Here is a 24,298-nt window from a genome sequence, read left to right as displayed (position 1 = left end):
ATCCTACTCTTCTAGAATTAGACGTCCATTTAGGGTTACTTACTTATAAATGTTGGGTCCGTAAATGTCTTATCGTCGTCCGTCATAGCAGGTACTATCAGTGTGGTCGCGTGTATCAGCGTATGGAACAGCAGAGTGGCTGCCCAGTGCAGTTCTGCAGGACAGCCTGCCATGCTATGTATGTAGTCAAGGACATATGCAAGACTTGGTAAAGGTCGCAGGAAACTGCCGGCTGTGTTTCGTTCGTTCGTTTCAGCCAAATGACGTCCACTGCTGGAAAAAGGCCTCCCCCAAGGATTTCCAAAACGACCGGTATCCAGGTTCTTCCAGCGAACTTCACCAGATCGTCGGTCCACCTAGTGGGGGCCCGGCTGCGTTTACTTACATATAAATTTCGGGTCCGTAAACGTCTTGTCGTCGTCCAGCGCAGCACAGATGATCATAGCGGGTACTATCAGAGTGGTCGCATGTATCAGAGTATGGAACAGCAGAGTGGCTGCCCAGTGCAGTTCTGCAGGACAGCCTGCCATGCTATGTATGTAGTCAAGGACGTATGCAAGACTTTCAGCCAAATGACGTCCACTGCTGGAAAAAGGCCTCCCCCAAGGATTTCCAAAACAACCGGTATCCAGGTTCTTCCAGCGAACTTCACCAGATCGTCGGTCCACCTAGTGGGGGCCCGGCTGCGTTTACTTACTTATACATTTCAGGTCCGTAAATGTCTTGTCGTCGTCCAGCGCAGCACAGATGATCATGGCAGGTACTATCAGTGTGGTCGCATGTATCAGAGTATGGAACAGCAGAGTGGCCGCCCAGTAAATTTGGAGACGCCTAAGGTCCCTTCGACGCCCTTAGTCACCTTTTACAGAAGCGTAGGGCTGGTCCTATCCTACTCTGCTAGAATCAGACGTCCATTTAGGGTTACTTACTTATAAATTTCGGGTCACCTTCACCAGATCGTCGGTCCACCTAATGGGGGGCTAGCTACGTCTTCCGGCCCTGCTGCGTTTACTTACATATAAATTTCGGGTCCGTAAACGTCTTATCGTCGTCCAGCGCAGCACAGATGATCATAGCAGGTACTATCAGAGTGATCGCATGTATCAATGTACGGAACAGCAGAGTGGCCGCCCAGTAAATTTGGAGACGCCTAAGGTCCCTTAGACGCCCTTGACTTACTTGACTTATGGTCCTATGTCCCTTAGATGGGGCAGAGGGCGTCCACAACAGTTCTCCATCTCGTTCGGTCTTGAGCTTCTCGCTTGATCTCGCTCCAGGTCTTGCCGATCTTCTTCGCCTCGTCCGCTACAGTGCGCTGCCAAGTTTGTCTGGGTCGACCACGTTTTCGTTCGACGTCCATTTAGGGTTACTTACTTATAAATTTCGGGTCCGTAAATGTCTTATCGTCGTCCAGCGCAGCACAGATGATCATAGCAGGCACTATCAGTGTGGTCGCATGTATCAATGTATGGAACAGCAGAGTGGCTGCCCAGTGCAGTTCTGCAGGACATCCCGCCATAATGTGGATGTGACGGGCGCCGGTCACGCGCTCACGGCATGGGAGTGAGGCGGCTCCAGATATGGCAGAGAGGAACACTGGAAAATGGACCTTATTTAATGATGGGAAAGGTGCAAAATGTAATGGAGGTAAAATAATAAATAAATAAATAAAAACGTTTATTTGAACCAAAAGTTACATTGTATTATGTAATACTATGCAAAAGTTACAAAAAGTGGTATGATGATCGGGGGTCCCATGACTACTAAACTAGGTTTAACTAGGTTACAACCTGTATCTTAGTAGCCAGTGATTCCTCAACTAAGATTTAAATACAATGACTTGGTCCGATTGGTTAGTCTTTTAAAACAGTGCTATATAAAAAAAAAAGTTAAATTTAGTTTAAAACAGTGTTACATAACAAATAGAATTCAAACAAATCAACGTATTATTGTGTGAGAGTGAGTGAGGTAAACACTGTGATAACATTTTCGAATCCCTTGAATTTAACTATGCCAAAGGAATGAATCCATTCCTCTTAAGACCATTACGACGTTTCTTAGCAAAAGAGGATAAAAAGATTGTGTTATTAAGTAAGTTTTCGGAAAACTATTTATAGCAAGGTGTGGTCTAATAGTGGAGAGCATTTTGCCGCTCATCCAGGGTAACACACAACAAAATGACTGTCCTAGTGACAGAGTTCACCATAGTGTTCACGTGTTCGTCATGTAGCGCACATCACATGTCGCTTGACAGGGGATGGTTAATGGTCGTGAGCATTTTGCCGCTCACTCAAGGTAGCACGCTATTGATTCCAGTTCGATAGGATATCTAAAGCTATAACAAATATCGTAGATAGCTCACCAAACACCAAGATCACGCCCCAAGTGACAGAGTTCACCATGGCCTTAGGCTGCACGATGGTATCCGTCATGTACGGCACTTGCGCGCCTGGTAAGGGGTGGTTGATGGTGGTGAGCGTTTTGCCGCCAGCCCAGGGTAACACGCGCGCTGCTAGTAGGTTCGTCAAAAGGTTCAGGGCTGAGGGTGCTGCGTGGCGAACTAATGTTGTGTACATCACCTATAAATAATTTAATTGGTTTTACATGTGTCGATAGAAAATCTACAGCTCCGTGCAAGAGTATGGCATCGTGGATATTCAGCTCCTTAATAATACACCGTGTGAGTAGGCCCTAAGAACAGTCAACAATATAACCTTGTTTATAGTTTGACAGGCAGGCCTCCTACTAGGTGGACCGACGATCTGGTAAAGAGCCTGGATGCGGGCAGTGCGGGGCTTTCATTGTGGAAAACCTTGGGGGAGGCCTTTGTCCAGCAGTGGTCGTCATTTGGCTGAAACGAACAACTGAACTTTTCACACCACGGATGACCATACTATGTCGCTATTGGTGATCAATAGATGTTAATTAGGAAAACATACCTAACGATGAAAATAATAAGAGTGAAATTGGTGTAAAAATCATATCAATATCAATATTACCTTCGCTTCAGTGTCGTTGAGTTCTACTCCAGCCAGATATTGGTTGTATTCCAACACGCTACGCCTGCCGGCGTTTAGAACCGCTAAAACGAAAAAAAATTATTCAAATTTTGTTTTCTTGATGTATAGACAACGGCACGACAAGCAAAAACTATGGTATCTCATGTAGATGCTTATGGGAGATTTTGCAATAGAATTTTCTGATGAAATAGATTAACTTTTTATTGTTATTCAATTTTTCTAACTAGTCGCAGTCTAACGGCAAGCGAAAGGTCGTGGGTTCGATTCTCGATTTAGGCAGTTCGATTTTTTCAAGTTATTTACATTTTTTATTGATTTGAAAGCTTAAAATCAAATCGACAGCAAATTCAAAACTAACTCTCGTGTTCAGGGATAACATGAAGTGTTTTATAACATAGAAGGGTACAGACAGCATGTTAAAAAATTGCATAGGTTAACGACCTTATGATAAATAAATAAGGTTTAAAAATATGAAAGAAAGAATAAGATTTATGGCACAGAAAAAAAAAAAACAAAAAAATATCAAAAATAAAAATAACAAGACAAAATATGACAAGCTCTTACCTTCATTGACATCACCAGTCTCCTCAAACTTCACGTTAGGATAGGCGTCCAGCGGCTTCAAGGAGGCTTCGCCCTTGGGCAGGTTGTAGAGCATCCTGTATCCAGGCATATCCTTGTACACGTCCAGGTTCATGGCCAGAGCAGGGTTGTCAACGTCGCCGGTCGCCGCGTTGTTGGAATTCAGCGTGAATGTGCACATTAGAAGCACTGGGATTAGTACTTGCTGTAATAAATAAGTTTCCTTTGTATTATCTAGTGTTAATTGTGAAAAATCTAAAACGTTAAAAATAACGGTATCGTTATTGCCAATGAGCTGATGTCATAGTGACATTTACGTAATATATGTGTCACACTAGAAACGTCAGGTTAGAGGGATGCGAGTGGACGACTTCACGCGCTTTTATGCTAAGTGATGAATTGTATTTTATAAATGAGGCAATATAATGTGAAAGTTATGTATCTAGTGTTTTATTTATGAGAATAGATCTACCGGCCACTAGATAATAAATAGCAAAAAGACAAAAAAACTGCTGTACTATTAATTCCAGGGGCTTGTGGCTTAGAGGCGGTAGCGCATTGGTGGCGATCAAAGTTAAGCAACCTACGCCGCGGTCGTTAATGGATGGGTGACCACTGATTATATTTAGTGACGTTTATCACACATTTATTTCCGTGCTTCAAAAAGTACATCAATTGAGCCCAGCAGCTATGTAATTAGTTTGAGTAATTAACAGACACTGCTACTTCAAGAAAACTTGAGAGTTCGTATATTATAATAGACTATCAGATAAAGTCGTGTCCAGCTAAAAAGGACTGTACATCAAGGGCATACAGTACATTTTTACGATTCAACTAAGGCAACATCTACATATTCCTACTACGTTGTTTAATACGCATGCTGATCTTTTAAAAATAATATAATATTGTAATAACTTACCAAACTGAAGAAATACATCCTCTTGTACCATAGGAAGAGCAATTGACGTTTCATCAGCATCAGTATTTGACGAATGTACAGGCGCGGTCCGGAGAGAATGTTAAACGTCGGTTCTGAAGCTGAATAATACCGTATTAATGTAATAACTTAGTTAAATAATTGTTGTTTGGTTGTTTTAATGTTATGTTTCATTTACATACCCATGCCTCCAAGATTTCCGTCAAGTTCATCTTGCGAGCGCGAAGTGTCGACGTCACTGCATAATCTGTAAAAAAACTTAGGATCATCAAGATCGACCTACAACTATGTTATCAATGGCTAAGATTTTGCAGGACATGCAATAATTAATATTTGCATGCTTCGTGTAAGCAAAACATGACTGAACATTTTTCTGTGTAACATCAGTATATAAGGTCACCTCCAAAAGGCAGACGAAATTTTAATAGGGCATCTAATTATATTAGAAAAATTGGACCCTAGCATTAAAACAAAAAAAAAAGGCTAGTTTCTGTTTTTACTTTTCCTAACAAACTAAATGTAATATTTTTATGAGCATCCTGTTTGTCGGCCCTCTCTGTCATTTTCACATTATTAACATACGTGACGTCCTTGTACACGGATGCACTGTCTGGCACGATCGATGCCATGCCTCCGGACCGCACTGAGCACTTCGAGTTCACTCGTCATAACATCAAAAATTCTCGAAAACTAGCATTCTAAAAATATGGTTGTATTATCTAAAATGAATTCATTTAAGATGTTTTATTTGTCCCTTAAATCTCGTCTGTCTTTTGGAGGTGACCTTATATATTTGTTTTAAGCAAATAAATGTATTCTTATTCTTATTATGCCTATCTACTGATCTAAGTATTCAAACAAGAAACTATTTTAAGACTGACCTTTCAGACAAAGAATGGTCGACTGAATAACAATTCTCGAAGATGTCAACGCTTAAAGTTAGAAAAATCAATACTGCGACTACGTATTTTCAGGATTGATCAGAATCTGGCTATTTAAGCCACTATATCGATTCATAAAAGGTATAGATGATAGTAGATTTCATTTAAATGTGTTTTCATGTTTTGTAAAAACAGGACACACGATTAGCAGCTTTCGTTCCCACCGCTGTAACTCCTGTGAACTATCTTATCTACAGCTTGAAGGTCAAGTTTGTCTCAGGGGAAAGTTAATCTGTCATTGAACCCGCAAGAAGATTAATCAAAAGACCATAGGAGGAGTTCAATGTCAAGGATCGACTTCCAAAGCAAAGCGGATGAAAGACAGGTGACAAACAAAGGTTTATGTATCCTTTATGAAATGTTAGACACCACGGACAGTAGGCTTTAACTATCTATCATGGTAGCTAACCTGCGAATAATATTTCGCAAAATCGCTTAAAAGCACGGAAATTAGTTCACCGGGCCAATTATTTAACTAATCACGATTCGCCAAAAGCAGGGAGATTTATTGGAAAACTAAAAATACTGGTGTGATAAGGCGAAAACGTTAGAGAGCCTGCGTTAGGCAAAAGAGTAAGTTATAGTAAATTTTCGGGATAAAGGTCAATAAAAAGGCTATGTCGCTGAACATACTACATTACTGTGACTACTAGACACTGTGAGGCCATGAAGACACTTTAGGAATATAGATTTTTTTCAATAATAGACATTTCTAATAGTCGTCAGGTGTTTATTTTGTATTCATATACCTTTTATTTATCATTAGATGACACAATCTTATAATACAAAGATACAAAATCATTTTTACATAATATACATATCGACATGGTAACAAACAATTTTAATTTTTACATGAGCTATTTTTAGAAAGAAAATATAACTCGCCAAATATATACACTAATTAAATATATTACAAACAAATTATGGTTAAATTAGAAACTTATGTTAGGTGGACATATTACAAATGCTTAATGATGTGTAAATAGGAGTCTTTTTTACATTGCGCAATATCTCATAACGCTAGCAATATTAACTTAGCCTATACGAGACAAAAAAATCCCAGATGTTACTTGCCCTACCGCCACTTCAGGGATAATATATCGGCTGGCGCTGAGAAGAAGTGGCGCAAGAAACTCAGCTACCTCAACCGATATATTCGTAACTAAAAAAATTACTTACAAGTATTTACAATTAACAATCAATAAACTACAATAAACTTAAGACCCGTGCCTGTATTCCGTATTAGTACTGCTAGTCAGAATTTCAAAAGGCTTGTATCTGTAGCACCTTCTGTGCGCATAGTACTCCCGTTCACAGGGACACTCGTAGCTGTTGATGTACTTGGCGAGTTCTTCTAATCCGGCGACGAGCTCGCGACGTAGCCTCCTCTTGTACATCGCCTGCTGTTCAAAGCTCGTCAGCACCCTGGAGTAACCGAACGCCTTCTCCGCAGCCCGGCAAATTTCCACCGCTTGCTCCAACGTCAATTTTTCAATGACCATAAGCTTCTGCTGCACCCGCTGGTTATTTATCCCGACGACAATTTTGTCGCGCAGCATCCTATCTTTGGATTCTCCAAAGTTGCAGCCCTCCGCCATGATTTGTATTTTTTCGTAAAATTCCTCGAAAGACTCTTCGTCATCTTGCCGCTTCAAATTAAAATTGTAGCTATTTACGACTTCCTTATCAGCCGTCATAGTGATGTTCAAGTTTGATTCGAATACAACTTGAAACAACAAACACAGATGCTTATACTTATGTTCTTGAAAAGGCTTCAAATCGATTTCTAATTACGCACATGCGCCGTTGCCGCACGATGATATGCGTTTTAATCGAGTAAGAAAAAAACAGATCATCAAATCTTCAATAATCTTCGCTTTTGCAACACTTTTTCTACTTCTCCCTGTAGTTTCAGCAATGAAATATTTTTCTTGCAGCCTTTACAGGTTTATTTCTATATTCCCGATTGCAGATACCATAATTATAAACTGTGTGCAATTACGCTCCGGACGAGAGAATGAAACAAAGTGACAGATTTGACGATTTGCCGATGACAATTTGTTTTTTAATGTTCCATAACATGTCGGTACCAGCTGCGAACTAGTGGCGGGAAATACGAACGTGCCGGTACGAACCTGTTGATATCAGAGGAACGATATTGAGCTATAAAGGTGCGATTTCACCAAAGTCGAGCGAGGAAAATTTGCGATTTAGAGGGCGCTTTTGAGCTGCGTGCCGACCATATGAAAAAATGTGTGAGGCATCAATTTAATGCGTCTTCGTAAAGAAAGTTCGCGTTAGTTTTAGAAATAAATTTAAAATAAAACAGTTTTAAAACAACTCGCTTTAGCTCGGCTTGATGCGGACTACACTAAAATGTGAATGAATTTTGTGGTTGTTAGATTACACACATTTAAGTTTTACCTCAAGAACGGTAAGACTGTGGAGTCTAAGTTCAACTACAAACGCTCTAATTTAGTTAACAGTGTAAATGCTCCAAATACTGTCTTATCGACGACATTTGCTCACCATAATTACTTACCTCGAGATGCTGTTTCGAATGAATAAATATTTGACAGTTAACCAGTAGTAGAACCAACGAGGATATTATGTGGATGTCCACATGGTGATTTTCAGAAAAACAAACCGATATAATTTGCCTTATTAGTATTTAAATTGAGTGAGAGCGACGGTTGCAAGAAGTTTCTAAAGCCTTTATGCTAGTCCTATACATTGAGCGGGAATCCAAAACAGCAGATCTGCGATGGAACGCCAATGAATCAAAACGTTCCGTCGTAGACAGGACTTCAAAGTAACAAATTCAAATACGAATCATTTTTCTAAAGCCTGGTCCGTGAGCACGTAGAATTTTGTAGAATGGCCCCAAGCTACCCATCCTTATCGCTCGCGCGTAATTATGTTGCTGTCGCGCTCGCACACTCACTGCGGGCGCCCGTCGCACAGTCGCGACAGCAATATAATTACGCGCGAGCGATAAGGATGGGTAGCTTGGGGCCATTCTACAAAATTCTACGTGCTCACGGACCAGGGTTTAGTGTGTACTTAGCTCGATAAATAAAAGACAAAGGAATACTGACCTTAAGAACACCTCCTCAAGCGTGGTTATCCCAACTCCAATTGAGTCAATTCCCAGCTCCGATCGCTGAGATTCCAGTTTAGTGAACAAGCTCGGGAAATGCTTGCTGCTTGCCGCGGGAAGGTTGTACGATATCGAGTTGATGGTGGTTTCCTTGACGGCCGCATCCGGAACTATGGACTGTATTACGTTGGTCATAGGGTCTTCTTTGGGCTGGCCGATCGTGGTGAAGGTGAGACGGTAGCCGGTGCCTGTAGAGATTGGTACATACATTAGTTTTACTAAGATAAGGATTTAATGGAGATCTGGTTTTACGTCTTCCTAACACTATGCTTAAGACTAGACAATTTTGGAAATTTAATTACTTCCATTAGCCGCCATAGGTGTCAGACATGGTTAAATCAGATCGATGACGGTTGAGTGAATTCAATCAAGTCAAAGTCAAAGCTTTTATTAGTACCTTTTTTAGTATTTCCAGGGCGCTTAAAGGCTTGGACAGACCAAACGCGGGGCAGTAGCAGCGCAGTTTGAATGCGGGCCCACGCAAGTTGTAATACAGGAAACTCTTTGAAGTGAGTCACACCAGATTTGAACGCGGGCCCGCGCTCCAACCGCGCCGCACTGCAACTGCCGAACGACAAAAGAGGCGGCGCGGGTGCGGGACAGAAGCGGTGCGAACGCGGGCCCGCGCTGTTGTATTACTATGGCGGCCATATTAGCATGACAAACTGGAGGCAGCGCGTTGAAAGCGGTTTTCGAATATTGAAATTTTTGACAACCGCCCGCGTTGCAACTGCTCTGAAACTGCGCTGCTTTCAGTGTGCCTACTGCCGCGCTGCAACTGACCCGCACTGCTTCTGACTTGCGTTTGGTCTGTGGAAGCCTTAAGTAGTATTAAGTGGTATCTTATGTAGTTGTAATAGGTGCTATTATTACCTAAGGCCCTCTTGAGGTACATGGGCGTGGCGTGGCACCGCAGCTGGCCGGCGTGCAGCGCCGCCACGCGGTCGCCTAAAGCGTCCGCTTCCTCCATGAAGTGAGTCGACAGCAGGACGGTGCGAGAGCCTCGCAGCGACTATGTAAAAAACACATACGTTTTTAGACGACAAAAGTATGGTTTATCGCGTAAAATCGATAAAATAGCGCGATAAAAGCTTATCGCGACACGCATCCTATAGTCTGGTCTGAGAGCACGTAGAATTTTGTCCAATGACCCCAAGCTACCCGTCCTTATCGCTCGCGCGCAATTATGTTGCTGTCGCGCTCGCACACTCACTGCGGGCGCCCGTCGCACAGTCGCGACAGCAATATAATTACGCGCGAGCGATAAGGATGGGTAGCTTGGGGTCATTGGACAAAATTCTACGTGCTCACGGACCAGGCTTTAGACCTGCTAATAGCATATTTGACCCTTGGTAGAATTTTACTACATCCACGAGAAGAGTGAAAGTAGTCCTATTCTACTACCCTATATTCGTTCGTTCGTTTCAGCCAAATGACGTCCACTGCTGGACAAAGGCCTCCCCAAGCATTTCCACAACAACCAGTCCTGCGCTGCCCGCATCCAGGTACTTCCTAAGACCTTTACCAGATGATCAGTCCAACTAGAAGCTTGCCCACAACATATACATACCAGTAGCAAGTCCCACAGCTCCCAGCGCGTCTCCACGTCCAGTCCAGACGTTGGCTCGTCCAGTATAAGCACGCTAGCTGTAGCCGCCGCTTCATACCGCCAGATAGTTTACTCTCTTGGTCGCTTCAAATACATACCAGTAACAAGTCCCACAGCTCCCGGCGCGTCTCCACGTCCAGCCCAGACGTGGGCTCATCCAGTACGAGCACGCGCGTGTTCCCAGCCAGTGGCTGCCGTGCCTGCAGTGCCTTTACTAGATCGTCGGTCCACCTAGTAGGAGGCCTGCCCACGCTACGTCTTCCAGCCCGTGGTCGCCACTCGAGAACTTTTCTGCCCCAACGGCCATCGTCTTAACGAGCTATGTGCCCCGCCCACTTGATTTTAGCAATTCTGCGAGCTATGTCGGTCACTTTGGTACTCCTGCGGATCTCCTCATTTCTGATTCGATCACGCAGGGACACTTCGAGCATAGCTCGATCCATCGCCCTTTGGGTGACCTTGAGCCTTCTTATGAGGCCCATAGTAAGCGACCACATACCAGTAGCAGGTCCCACAGCTCCCGGCGCGTCTCCACGTCAAGCCCAGACGTGGGCTCGTCCAGTATAAGCACTCGCGCGTTCCCAGCAAGTGCACACGCCAGCTGAAGTCGCCGTTTCATGCCGCCGGATAGTTCGTCGCTCATATTGTCTGCTTTGGCCTTGATGCCCAGTTTGTCCAGTAGAGCCAGAGAAGAGATTCGCGCTTCGAAGAAGGATGAGCCTTTGAGCTGGAAGTGAAATGTTAGTTAGTGTTTTGAACGTTCTTTTGGTAATTGTTTTTCAGTGCCTTCGTACATTAGGCAGATACGATGCGGCCAGCGAAATATGTTTTTTTTTTCAATTTGGTCGCGCGGTCTAGCCGTCTAATGTGCAGAGGGCACTTAGACTACTTATTAGTAACCTACTGGACCTATTAGTCCTAATAGGTCCCAATAGTTTTGTTAACCCCTCCAAATAAGCTAAATGACTGAAAATGCAGTATTCTAGTTTTGTCCACAACGAAGTTATAGAAATGAAACTGGCCTGAACTGTTTTGAGAAATGGATGTGCTGCTTTTTTGCTCGAAATGCCCTCAGATATAAGATTGTATACTGTTCTTGTATATCATGTAACTTCGTTGTTATTTTGATAACTCAGATTTTTTTTTGAGAACGGTATGAAATTGCCATAATCTTTAACTATTCTAGATACATACCAGCGTGAAGAACATGACGTGCTCCAGTACAGTGAGGTCTGGGAAGAACAGGTTGTGCTGCGGGCACAGCCCGATGTGCTGCCGTGCTGCCTCCTTCTCCGAGGACATGTCTAGACCATTCACCAGGACCTTGCCTGACGTTGGCCCGATCATACCTGCAGAAAATTATATTCTCAAGGCGTGTATCAACTGGGGCTGCTTGCGAGTTTGTGTTTGAATAGCGATGCAAGAAATAGGCGCATTTGGTGCGTCTGACGTCCGGAGACCCTAATCGAACACCCGCAGATTTTAGCGTAGGCCTTAAGTCGAGAAGTTAACGTTCAAATTGGTTTGCCTCATGAGCCAGCCTCGCAATGTCGATACCCGCCTTTGCAAGAAGAACATTATATTTACTAGCTGTGCTCGCGACTTCTTACGCGTGAAAACTCATGTGCCCTTTGAATCACGGAATCACTTTTATTTTCCGGAGAATGTGGTTGATTCAAGACTGCAATCGATCCACAAGAAAAAATATTTTTCATAACACTGAATCATGGAGGCGTGTCATATGAGTGAACCGGACATACAAGGGGCGTGAAGCAGGTGGATTAATTTAATTTACTACAGGCCATTTTTGCGTATGATGATTATTTTTTACACAGCGAAATTTTGCAAAATTTCAATTAGCTGTGTTTACACAAATCATTGAAACCAATTCCTCAATCAATTATGAACCTTATTAAAAAGATAAAATGTACTGTTATGTAGGTCTTACCAGTGATGATGGACATAAGCGTGGTCTTTCCAGCGCCGTTGTGTCCCAGCAGGATGGTGATTTCACCTTTGTACACGTCCAGAGACACGTCGTTTAGCGCGCGTTGTTTTGGGAACATCTGAAATTAATTAATTTATTATATGGTCTAGCTGTTTCCTTTATAATATCAGATGTGATGTCCATTAAAACATCGCGAAAATAGTGTTACAGTTTTTATGAAAACACGACGCGTTGTGGCAATCACACAATGGCCACGACACATTGTGAGCTGGTTTTTTGCACAATTTCGTCATTTCATCGTTGCATGTGAACGTCGTGTATGACGCTTAATATGACTTATATTAAGTGTATGACGCGAAATATGACTTGTATGACTCCAGAAGTTTGTTTGTGCAAACAGTCGCAGGAGACTCGTTTTTTTTAGAAGGAGACTCGCTGGTGATCTATGGGACAATCGCAATTTGGCAGCTAATACAAAGTATGTAACTGACTGGTGGTTGCATTAACACTCTATTATAACCTTGTCTGTAAACAATATGGCAATATGACTAAGGCTGGGTTGCACCATCTTTCTTTAACTTTGACAAACGTCAAAAATCTGTCAAACTCCATACAAAAAACGCCGGTTATCTTTATAGTTACGGTCTGCTTCAAATTCGCACCATTGAAGCCATTAGGCAGAATAATAATAATAATAGTTACGGTCAAAGTTAGGTGGTGCAACTCAGCCTAAGTAATCCTACTAATATTATAAATGCGAAAGTTTGGATGTCTGGATGTATGGATGTTTGTTACTCTTTCATGCAAAAACTACTGAACGGATTTTGATGACTCTTTACAGTTGTTTATAACCCAGAATAACATATAGGCTATAATTTATGACGACTTGTGACAAACGAATTTCACGCGGGTGAAGCCGCGGGCAAAAGCTAGTACAATATAAAGTCTTTATGCTGTAAGTATTACCATGTTTTAAGCAAATAAAATATTTGATACTTTTTTTAGTACATACCTTGGTGACGTTATGCACGCTGATGCCCACCTCCCTAGCGCCAGGCGGCTCGAAGTAGCGCTCGTCGTGCGACGCCGGCCGTTGCAGCTGGCGCGACGCCGAGTCCGGCTTCACGTTGTTCTTCACCCAGTACGACCTCTGTGGAGAACGTGAATTGAATGGATGTACTGGGTAAAGTACAATCGAAGGCGACTAACAAGATAGGGGAAAGTTGGATGTATTGGACCGGCTGCTAATATATGGGTCACCTTATTTCGTAGAATATTAAAGAATTTAATTATTTAAAATCTTAATCTGTCTTTATAAAAGCGACAGGTCACTGATTGACTGACTGACTCACCTACTCATCACGAAATCTACTAGTGCTAGGAGTCTTAAATTTTACATGGGGGTTCCTTTTAGAACGTAGGTGCTCACTAAGAACGGATTTTACGAAACTCCACCCCTAAGGGGGTAAAACGGGATCCACGCATACGAAGTCGCAGGCGGCCGCTGTACACCTAATTCTAAAATTGAGGCATAAAAGACAAAGTTAATGCCGTGTGGCATTACAGATCTATTGCAGTTGTATGATTGGCCTTTATGTTATAGTTTGTAGATCATCCTCCTGCTACATTTGTGACATAGGACACAGGTTAGATATGTATTTGTCGTTGGTCGTTAACGAAGAACTGGGGAGGTACTACTCCCCTGAAGCCCGAGTGACGTCATACCTGCAGCAGGAAGTCCCACGGCAGCGCGAAGACATCGTCCGCAGCCCTAGCGACGCCCGAGTGACGTCATGCAATGGAGGGAAGTCGAACCTTAATTTCGAACTCCTCCTATGTTCTTCTGATTAATTTCGTTGCGGGTCCAATGACAGTTAAACTTTCCCCCGGGACAAACTTGACCTTCATTGGTTGGGTTTTTGTGGCGGTCAAGCTGTAGATCCTGGCTACACAGGAGTTGCAGTGGTAGGAATATTCCCGTTTGACGTCAAACCTGCAGCAGGAAGTCCCACGCCAGCGCGAAGACACCGCCTGCAGCCCTAGCGGCGCCCGAGTGACGTCATGCAATGGAGGGAAGTCGAACCTTTATTTAGAACTCCTCCTATGTTCTTCTGATTAATTTCGTTGCGGGTCCAATGACAGTTTAACTTTCCCCCGGGACAAACTTGACCTTCATTGGTTGGGTTTTTGTGGCGGTCAAGCTGTAGATCCTGGCTACACAGGAGTTGCAGTGGTAGGAATATTCCCGTTTGACGTCAAACCTGCAGCAGGAAGTCCCACGCCAGCGCGAAGACACCGCCTGCAGCCCTAGCGGCGCCCGAGTGACGTCATGCAATGGAGGGAAGTCGAACCTTTATTTAGAACTCCTCCTATGTTCTTCTGATTAATTTCGTTGCGGGTCCAATGACAGTTTAACTTTCCCCCAGGACAAACTTGACCTTCATTGGTTGGGTTTTTATGGCGGTTAAGCTGTAGATCCTGGCTACACAGGAGTTGCAGTGGTGGGAACGAGAGGTGGGAATAGTCCCGTGTGACGTCATACCTGCAGCAGGAAGTCCCACGGCAGCGCGTGCCCGTAGCGGCCGGGCCGCACGTGGTCGAAGTACCACGCGAGCGCGAAGACACCGCCTGCAGCCCTAGCGGCGCCCGAGTGACGTCATACCACAGAATAATAATAAGTACTACGTACAGAAAGTATACTTCGCGAAGGTATTTAAAAAAAATATGCTCAATGTCATTAACAATATGGTGTAATTTAGCTTGTCTCAAGAGTCAAGCACCATTTTGTTGACAAACGTTAGTGATCGGTACTGCGTCGAAGCCATAGGGCTGACTTCGGTAAATGATGTGTGACGTGAGGTGCCAAACTGCAGAAAATGGCGGAGGAAATACATGACTAAGCATGAATTATCATGAATAATATTAACCACTTATTTACCTCTCAGTGTCTTCAGGCAACTAAAAAAGGACATTCTGTGTTTTTATTATTATTTAGGCAGTTAAATACTGCACAGTATTTAGTACACCATTTTCTTTATTTTTTTCCATCATACACAAGAATACGCGTGCGTGAGTCAATGCTCGCTCGTATGTGAGGTCTTGTCGAATAGTAATCCTGTAGGGTGCCATCGTGCTTGTTTTGTTTTCGATGTAAACTCGCGGAGATGAACCGGCCTGGTCATACCTGCAGCAGGAAGTCCCACGGCAGCGCGAAGATATCGCCTGCAGCCCTAGCGGCGCCCTAGTGACGTCATGCAATGGAGGGAAGTCGAACCTTAATTTCGAACTCCTCCTATGTTCTTCAGATTAATTTCGTTGCGGGTCCAATGACAGTTAAACTTTCCCCCGGGACAAACTTACCTTCATTGGTTGGGTTTTTATGGCGGTCAAGCTGTAGATCCTGGCTACACAGGAGTTGCAGTGGTGGGAACGAGAGGTGGGAATAGTCCTGTTTGACGTCATACCTGCAGCAGGAAGTCCCACGGCAGCGCGAGGACAAAATTCGGCGCAACCACGACTGGCTCTCCGCTAATCCCCGCTAAATTTTGTCAGTGTGTGCGTGCGCGCCGCATACGTATTGGCGCGCTCACATACAAACCGCGCCCGGTGCATTTCTATGAAGATGACCTACTCATTTGTATTTACTCTGCTGCAGCCCAAGCGGGGCCCGAGTGACGTCATACCTGCAGCAGGAAGTCCCACGGCAGCGCGTGCCCGTAGCGGCCGGGCCGCACGTGGTCGAAGTACCACGCGAGCGCGAAGAAGAACACCGCTTGCAGTCCCAGCAACGTCATCGCTGCGATCGCTGAGCCAGATTTGTTCGTGTGTGACGACATCATCGTCGTGAATGTTAGGCCTTGACCTGGGAGAGAGAGAAGATTTGATATAATAAGCTTAATCTATGTCGAGCAATGCTCGGACCTGAGCGCTAGTCTGTAATAATTTGGTCGCCAGCGTCAAGACCTACTTGGTTGTGTATGACCTAGTATGACGTCATGACCATCAAGAAAATAATATCAGACCACAACCTGGGTGAGAGCAAAACGATCTGCTGGTTAAATGTGAGCCTAAAATGGGTTTGTATGTAGATGTGTGCTTTTTCGAATCACATGGCCAGTTTACATAGCAGCGTTGGTAAGGTTTTTATGCTTAACTGGTGGCCCCCCCGACTTCGTACGCGTGGACCCCGTTTTTTTAGGGTTTCCCGGAAATTATTCGAACTTTTTTCGCCGTAAAAACCATCCTTGGACTTCAACGAACATTTGAATAAAAGAATTGGTAAAATTGCTCCAGGAGTTGTTGAGTTACGCGCTCACCAGCACATTTTGCGATTCATTTTCAATTATAGATTTTTCCCTGTGACAAACTTCGTTGGGTTTTTATTGGCGATCAAGCCGTAATTCCTGGCTACACAGGTGAATGAGAGGTGGGAATAGTCCCGTACATAGTGGTGTTTTTCCCACTTACCAATCTTTTCTAGAGCACCAATCTCCGCCCAAATCCAGCCCATAGGCGCGTAGGGCAGAAAGCCGGTGGCCAGTACTAGGGATTTCGGAATGTTGTTCTGGTAGAGAAGGTTAGCAGGCGCCCATAGCACTACGTAGGCGAGAGTCCCCAGGGTTATGATGTATTGTGCTGGAAGAAAAGATATGATGAATTACAACTTTATGTGTATTAGGATAAGGTTTAAAAGTAATTGAGGAAATGCAGTGTATTAGACTGTAACATTTTTGTTACAAAACAGTACTACCTAGGATGCTACCGTGTTTGAAAGAAAGAAGAAATGTTTATTCAGTATCACTTAACCTACAATACTTAAAAATTACAATAATACTGAAGAGGTAAATACAGCATGGTGTCGTAGCATCTCAGTACATACATCTTTCTTAAGGATAAAAACAAAAACATATTGCAATCCAATTGTAATTATTGTGATTTAGGGGCATTAATTGGTTTATTTTTCTTTTATCACGTGGGCTGTAGCAACACTGATGATTTTGTTTGTTGGTATTGACACAAATCAAATGACGACTTAAAATGCAATTTGAAGTCGCGAAGGCAACACTATGGTGCTAATCACACTAGATACTTTTTATTACCATACCAAGTCACAAAAACAAGCGAACAACGTAAAAACAAAACACTTACTGCTATTAGCGATGTAGCTGCAAGCTAGCTCGTCTTAAACATGGCCCGGCCCTCTGACTACATAAGGAAAAAAGCGAACGACGAAAAACAAAAAACTTACTGCTCTTAGCGATGTAGCTGCAAGCGAACGCCATCGCGATAGTGGCGAAGAAGTGTGAATACAGCGCGAAGAATATCAGGAATCCGTTGGATTTTTCTAGAAGCGTGTAGTCGCCCGTTTTTAGCAGTATGGTTCCGCCCACTGAGTAAACTAGGCACGGACCCATGACGTTGAATACGTGAGTCATGCCGAGGACATTGGTGGAGACGCCCATCATTTTCATTAGCTCCTGTAAAGAAAGATAGAAGAGATGTTTAAGTTAAGCTGTAGAATGCAAGATAAGTATTACACGTTTATTGGGACTGATGTCGATTCACTTTATAATACAGGGTGTTTCCTGTAAGGTGTCAAGCCGAAGCCAGGTGATGAGGACCATACCTATCGATTCCACCCCCAGTGTATGTGTTAAGATTTTTCGTAGTTTAGAAGTTATGATTAATTTTGTAACTTTTTAAAATTTCATGACCTAATTTTTTTTTAACAGAAGTTGTGTGAAAAAAATATTCACCTTTCTTAAGATTTATCTCAACATGATATTGCATTGTCAGGTTTTTGCATGAGCATTAAAGAGGCTATTTGAGCTACGAGACCGCCTTAGGATAAAAATTACTAGCTCGGCGGAGTCGCTTGGAGAGCTTAACGCGCGGGCACTCTGTGACGTCACTGTGTGTGCGAGCTACCTGTATCCCGCTGGCTCGCTCCTGCAGCAGCCGCGTCATGAGGAACACGAAGTTGACGAACAAGGACAGCCAGCACACGGGAAACAGGATCGCAGTCACCAGTTCAGCGGAGTCGCTTGGAGAGCTTAACGCGCGGGCACTCTGTGACGTCACTGTGTGTGCGAGCTACCTGTATCCCGCTGGCTCGCTTCTGCAGCAGCCGCGTCATGAGGAACACGAAGTTGACGAACAAGGACAGCCAGCACACGGGAAACAGGATTGCAGTCACCAGTTCAGCGGAGTCGCTTGGAGAGCTTCACTCGCGGGCACTCTGTGACGTCACTGTGTGTGCGAGCTACCTGTATCCCGCTGGCTCGCTCCTGCAGCAGCCGCGTCATGAGGAACACGAAGTTGACGAACAAGGACAGCCAGCACACCGGGAACAGAGTCACATTCACTAGTTCGGCGGAGTCGCTTGGAGAGCTTCACGCGCGGGCATTCTGTGACGTCACTGTGTGTGCGAGCTACCTGTATCCCGCTGGCTCGCTCCTGCAGCAGCCGCGTCATGAGGAACACGAAGTTGACGAACAAGGACAGCCAGCACACGGGAAACAGGATCGCAGTCACCAGTTCGGCGGAGTCGCTTAGAGAGCTTCACGCGCGGGCACTCTGTGACGTCACTGTGTGTGCGAGCTACCTGTATCCCGCTGGCTCGCTCCTGCAGCAGCCGCGTCATGAGGAACACGAAGTTGACGAACAAGGACAGCCAGCACACGGGAAACAGGATTGCAGTCACTAGCTCGGCGGAGTCGCTTTTGGAGAACTTCACGTATGGGAACTCTTGCAAGACCACATTCTGTAATACAACAAAAACTATCACTATAAGACAAAGCAAATTAAGGCCGTATACATTCCAATACAGGGCATAAAATACCTCAACCCAACTTTGGAGTGGCTCAGGCAGATAGGCTATTCTATAACATGTGGGCCCTGAGTGGGTGGATATAGTGAAATTAGCCAATCTTACTGTAAAATATTATTAAACCACCTACTTTTTATCTACTTCTTGTTGTGAGATAGTTAATTATAACTTGACGAACGAGAAGCTTATACTTGACACTGATTACAAGAAGTTAATAGTCGAAAATTAACTGCAGGTTAAATAATACATAATGTAGGTGAAATTAAGTACCTGTTCTACTGGTTTGCCGGTCAGTATCTGAATGTAGCTGGTGTCTATGGCCCATTGGAGTCGCATGAAAGGCTCGTACATCGCTCCTAGAAACAATAAAAATTACAATTTAATAAGAACTAGTATTTGCCCGCGGCTTCACCCGCGTGAATTGTCACAAATCGGCATAAATTATAGTCTATATGTTAGTCTGGGTTACAATCAATAATACTGTAAAGTTTCAACAAAATCCGTTCAGTAGTTTTTGCGTGAAAGAGTAACAAACATCCAGACATCCAAACTTTCGCATATTTATAATATTAGTAAAGCCTGGTCCGTGAGCACGTAGAATCCCGTCCAATGACCCCAAGCTGCCCATCCTTGTTGCTCGCACGTAATTATGTTGCTGTCGCACTTGCACACTCACTGCGGGCGCGCGTCGCACAGTCGCGACAGCAATATAATTACGCGCGAGCGATAAGGATGGGTAGCTTAGGGTCATTGGACGGGATTCTACGTGCTCACGGACCAGGCTTTAGTAGGATAAGCCGCAAAGTACACGTGTTTACGAAAAGAAATACTCAATCTTAACTCAGACAGTGTCTGAGATATAGGAGCAGCACAGGTGTTTTTGAGACGTCACACGGCAGCGAGACTTCAGAAATGCTTCACATTTGTATGCTCTGTCACGTCATAATATGTCAATGTCACCCCTCCCACGCCGCTCCCATACCTCAGGCACTGACTGAGTTCAGCGTCATCTATAATGCCTTTTCCATACAAACTCTCATCAGTATCCGTTGGTACTGTCAAGCCTGGCGCCATCAATTAGGTTTTAATTAATATAACGATTTATTACGAATAAATACGACACAACAACATGTCCCTTAGGCTGAGTTGCACCACCTAACTTTAACGGTAACTATGACGATAACCGGTGCATTTTGTATGAAGTTTGACAGATTTTTGACGTTTGTCAAAGTCAAAGTAAGATGGTGCAACCCACCCTTATTGTTAATTAGTGACTGACAAGATAAGCGTAGGTATAATCATACACTTCCAAGAATTAAGCGGGAAAGATCGTTGCTTGAATACGACGCTTCTGACATTAAAATGATAAAGGCAAGAGGCTGAGTTCATTTGGGCATTCTTATACTACAATAATATACTGTCAGTTAAATTATTAATATAATACTTATGACATAGGGCGTGGCTTGATCACAAATTATTTGCATTTGAGGTATTTGAGGAGCAATTCCCCTCGTCAAATCAAGCTAGAAACAAATCTTTTACATTAAAAAATATTAGTTGCTATAAAAAAACCGCCAAACGAACACTTAGTAATGCAGGAGCGATACAAAACCAAAAGGAAGTTTTCATTATATCAAGTATATTTTATAAAGTAAGTCCCAGAAACGCATCGTGGTAAGTTAAATATGTTTGTTACGAGTGAGTTCACCACAATAGTCGGCGGCAGGGTTCGAATCTGCGTTCCTCGGATCTCGATTCGGCCAGTCTGATATCGACCATTAGGCTAATAACATCAGTGTCTTCATTTGCAGTCAAATAGTTCGTGACACCCAAAGTGGGCAAAAAGTTGACAACACAACCATATTTCAAACTTAAAGACAGGTTGCGAACTTTTTGGCTTTTGTTCGTTCCTTTCAGCCAAACGACGTCCACTGCTGGACAAAGGCCTCCCCCAAGGTTTTCCACAATGAACGGTCCTGCGCTGCCCGCATCCAGGCTCTTCCCGCGACCTTCACCAGATCGTCGGTCCACCTAGTAGGAGGCCTGCCCACGCTACGTCTTCCAGCCCGTGGTCGCCACTCAAGAACCTTTCTGCCCCAACGGTCATCGTCTCTACGAGCTATGTGCCCCGCCCACTGCCACTTGATTTTAGCGATTTTGCGAACTATGTCAGTCATTTTGGTTCTCCTGCGGATCTCCTCATTTCTGATTCGATCACGCAGGGAAACTCCGAACTATTTTGGGTGTTACGAATTATTTCACGCTGACTGTGCGCATCATCTGTCATCCGAAGTGATAGCACTGAGCAGGTCTGCATTGTGATATGGTTATAAAATATTGCATTCGTATTTACAGTGTGTCATTTCACACGTGCAACGGTAGCCTTTATTATTGTAAGGTACCATAGCTGGGCACCGTTAATCAAATAGTTAACTTCGTTAATCGTTAAACCGTTACTAAAAAACTTAACTTCGTTAAACGTTAAAACGTTACATTTCGGATGATTTAGCGCAAGTTAACGTTAATCGTTAATCCGTTAACACGCAATAATAAAACGAAAAAAAAAAAAATTGTATGCAAAGTTCAAATAATTTCGAACGCTTGTATCGCGCATGGAATTTATTCCTCTTTTTTGTTTGCGCTACAAGCTTTCGAAATTATTTGAACCTTGCATAAGTACAATATTTTTTTTCGTTTTAGTACAAACAACTGCATTTCAGAATAAAAGCTTTTATCATACACTTTAGTTGTATCTCAATCTCAGAGCCTTAGGATGTGTAACACAAGATGTAAAACATATCGCCCCCCAAAAGATACTGCACTTCCTAATGGATGCAGGACTCGGAGGCGAACTGTAAGGAAAACAGCGGCGATCACAATAGATCGATAACGGTCGCAGTGATACTAGGACTTTATTGAACTAGAATAGCCGCTCAAAACAAATAAAAAAAAAAAAAAAAAAAAAAAAACTCTGAGCCTTGTACAATTACAATACCTACAATTTACCACCAAAGTGCTCGAAAAGACAAATCCAACAAACCCAAACTCGATAAGTTTCCACCGTTTCGTTTAGGAATTCCTATGGCCACCTTTTGACTCCATCATCAGGACCCTGGATATCAACTAGTACTAAAGTGCTCAAACTGACAAATCCAACGAACCCAAATTCGATACGATTCCGCCGTTTCATTTAGGGGTTTCTAAGGCCACCTCCTGACTCCGTCATCAAACCAGCTCAATGGTACCATAACATTGCATTGTCATCGTACTTACATAAGTATACCCAGCTCAATCGATTGAGGAAAACTGGTCTTAAATTCAGTTGTAAATAATTTAAAAAAATGCAATTTTTATATCGTTGCGTTGGTAATCTGGTTACAAAAACTGTTGTTTTGGGTTCTGGAAGCCCGAACGTACTTGTCAGAACGCGTTTTTCAGCGTGTCTGCTGTATCTTTTTGGTAAATAGTAGGTCCTGGATTAACGATTAACGGACTTAGGATAATTTAACGGAAGTTAACGAGTCCGTTAACATTTTTTAAAGTTAACTTAAAAGTTAATCCGTTAATAGAAATGTTAACTTCGTTAATTAACGATTAACGGATTAACGAGTTAATGCCCAGCTATGTAAGGTACATAGTGAACGGTAGGTGTAAACAGTACATGTTGGTTTTGACTAGTATCGATTGGGTTTAAAATAATTGCATGGGTTAGGTAAGCTATGGAACTGGGTGGACACTATTTTAAATTAACGACCGGGCTGCGCTGGTCGCATCGTACTCGGCAGTTCATTATAATGAATTCGAAGAAACAGTATGTGACACATACGGTTCTGAAAAGTTATAATCATATGCATGTTACCATGATAAGAGGAAGGGGGCCATTGGCATACTCGTAAGATTCAAGGTTGTTCTTACTTCATGAGTATGACGATCTTCTTATACATATGTTACTATTAAGTTACTTGACTGCTTGCCTATTATAATTAAAATCAATAACTAAATTACCATAATATTTTCGCGAGTAGTTACTATAATAGCGAATACATTGTATTAGTGAATAATTCGTCTTAAGAAGACTCTATTGGACCCAAGTTCAATTTAATTTGTTTTCATATGTAAAGGAGAATGAAAAATATTTTTTAGTTACAAAATCAAGGTTATCAAATCATGTAAGTATAAAATTCAACTGAATACATAACAGTATAATATGTAACTCGAGTCCACGTATGAATCACCTGGTACATGCATTAGTAAGTTAATTATTCGGAACGTGCTTCCCGTAGTAAACAATGGACAAGGTATGTAGGTACATAAAGATAAAGAATAACTACAAAAGTAACAGTTATATTGCATTCTGCGAATTTTTTTATAAACATAACACAGTTGTCGCCTAAAATGTATGTTACGTTAAGATTATATTTGAGTTATTTTGTTCGTTCGTTTTAATTCGAGGTGTATGATAGTTAAACCTAAAAAAATATGACTATATTTGCGGTCGGTATTGGTAATCTATTTTAATTAATCTAATATTTTAAGAATCTGATATTTTGAGAATAAAGGAAAAAATCTATCACGCCGATCTTTCCTAAAGTTAAGTAACACCATCAAAAATAAATAATGCGGTGCATGGTTTTGGATGCAGGACGCTACAAAGCGGGCGGTGTAGAAATCATTGGGGGAGGCCTATGTTCAGCAGTGGACGTCCTGTGGCTGAAATGATAGTCCAAAATAAAGCTATTTTCAATTCAATTCAATTTATTTTCGATTGCGACCAGGCAATATTGCCGCAACGTCACGGTAGCCGACCACAGACTACAGACGTCATTGCGAAATTGTTTACTCTGTGCGGATCTACCAACGGTGGCATTTACAAACAAACTGACGTGGTATTTGAGTAGTAGTATTATGGGAAAAGTAATCGATGTTTGGTACCTATCTCGTTACATAAGTTAAGACTATGGTCCGTTTTTTATTCTAGTTATGGTTAGTTTTTATATTCTAACTAACTGTTCCCCGCGGCTTCACCCGCGTGAAATTCAGTTTGTCACAGATCGTCGTAAATTATAGCCTATATGTTATTCTGGGTTATAAACAATAATACTGAAAAGTTTCAACAAAATCCGTTCAGTAGTTTTTGCGTGAAAGAGCAACAAACATCCAAACATCCAGATATTCAAAATTTCGCATTTATAATATTAGTAGGACAAGTATGAACTTTCATATTATTATAGTAGAAGATGAGTACGCATAAGGTCGCGGGAGGTGCCTGGAT

The 24,298-nt window shown here is 42.8% G+C and overlaps 1 protein-coding gene across 1 annotated transcript in view; it reads right to left on the bottom strand.

The window, feature by feature from the left end:
* Nucleotides 1-24,298, bottom strand: part of LOC135080276 (phospholipid-transporting ATPase ABCA3-like) — a 68,963-nt gene that overhangs the window by 38,972 nt on the left and 5,693 nt on the right. The window contains exons 3-19 of the mRNA XM_063974963.1: nt 19,297-19,382; nt 18,802-18,960; nt 17,446-17,674; nt 16,665-16,832; nt 15,881-16,059; nt 13,210-13,347; nt 12,198-12,315; nt 11,444-11,598; nt 10,749-10,976; nt 9,514-9,652; nt 8,579-8,828; nt 4,722-4,786; nt 4,522-4,640; nt 3,585-3,807; nt 3,000-3,082; nt 2,363-2,579; nt 1,375-1,596 (exon numbers count right to left, since the gene is read on the bottom strand). Coding sequence (XP_063831033.1) covers nt 1,375-1,596; nt 2,363-2,579; nt 3,000-3,082; nt 3,585-3,807; nt 4,522-4,640; nt 4,722-4,786; nt 8,579-8,828; nt 9,514-9,652; nt 10,749-10,976; nt 11,444-11,598; nt 12,198-12,315; nt 13,210-13,347; nt 15,881-16,059; nt 16,665-16,832; nt 17,446-17,674; nt 18,802-18,960; nt 19,297-19,382 — 2,778 coding nt within the window. The remainder of the gene's footprint in view (nt 1-1,374; nt 1,597-2,362; nt 2,580-2,999; nt 3,083-3,584; nt 3,808-4,521; nt 4,641-4,721; nt 4,787-8,578; nt 8,829-9,513; nt 9,653-10,748; nt 10,977-11,443; nt 11,599-12,197; nt 12,316-13,209; nt 13,348-15,880; nt 16,060-16,664; nt 16,833-17,445; nt 17,675-18,801; nt 18,961-19,296; nt 19,383-24,298) is intronic.

The sequence above is a fragment of the Ostrinia nubilalis genome, chromosome 17 (assembly GCF_963855985.1).
Source record: "Ostrinia nubilalis chromosome 17, ilOstNubi1.1, whole genome shotgun sequence".
Lineage (NCBI taxonomy): Eukaryota > Metazoa > Arthropoda > Insecta > Lepidoptera > Crambidae > Ostrinia > Ostrinia nubilalis.
The sequence above is the reverse complement of the archived record's forward strand: the minus strand, read 5'-3'. Positions and strand labels throughout refer to the sequence as shown.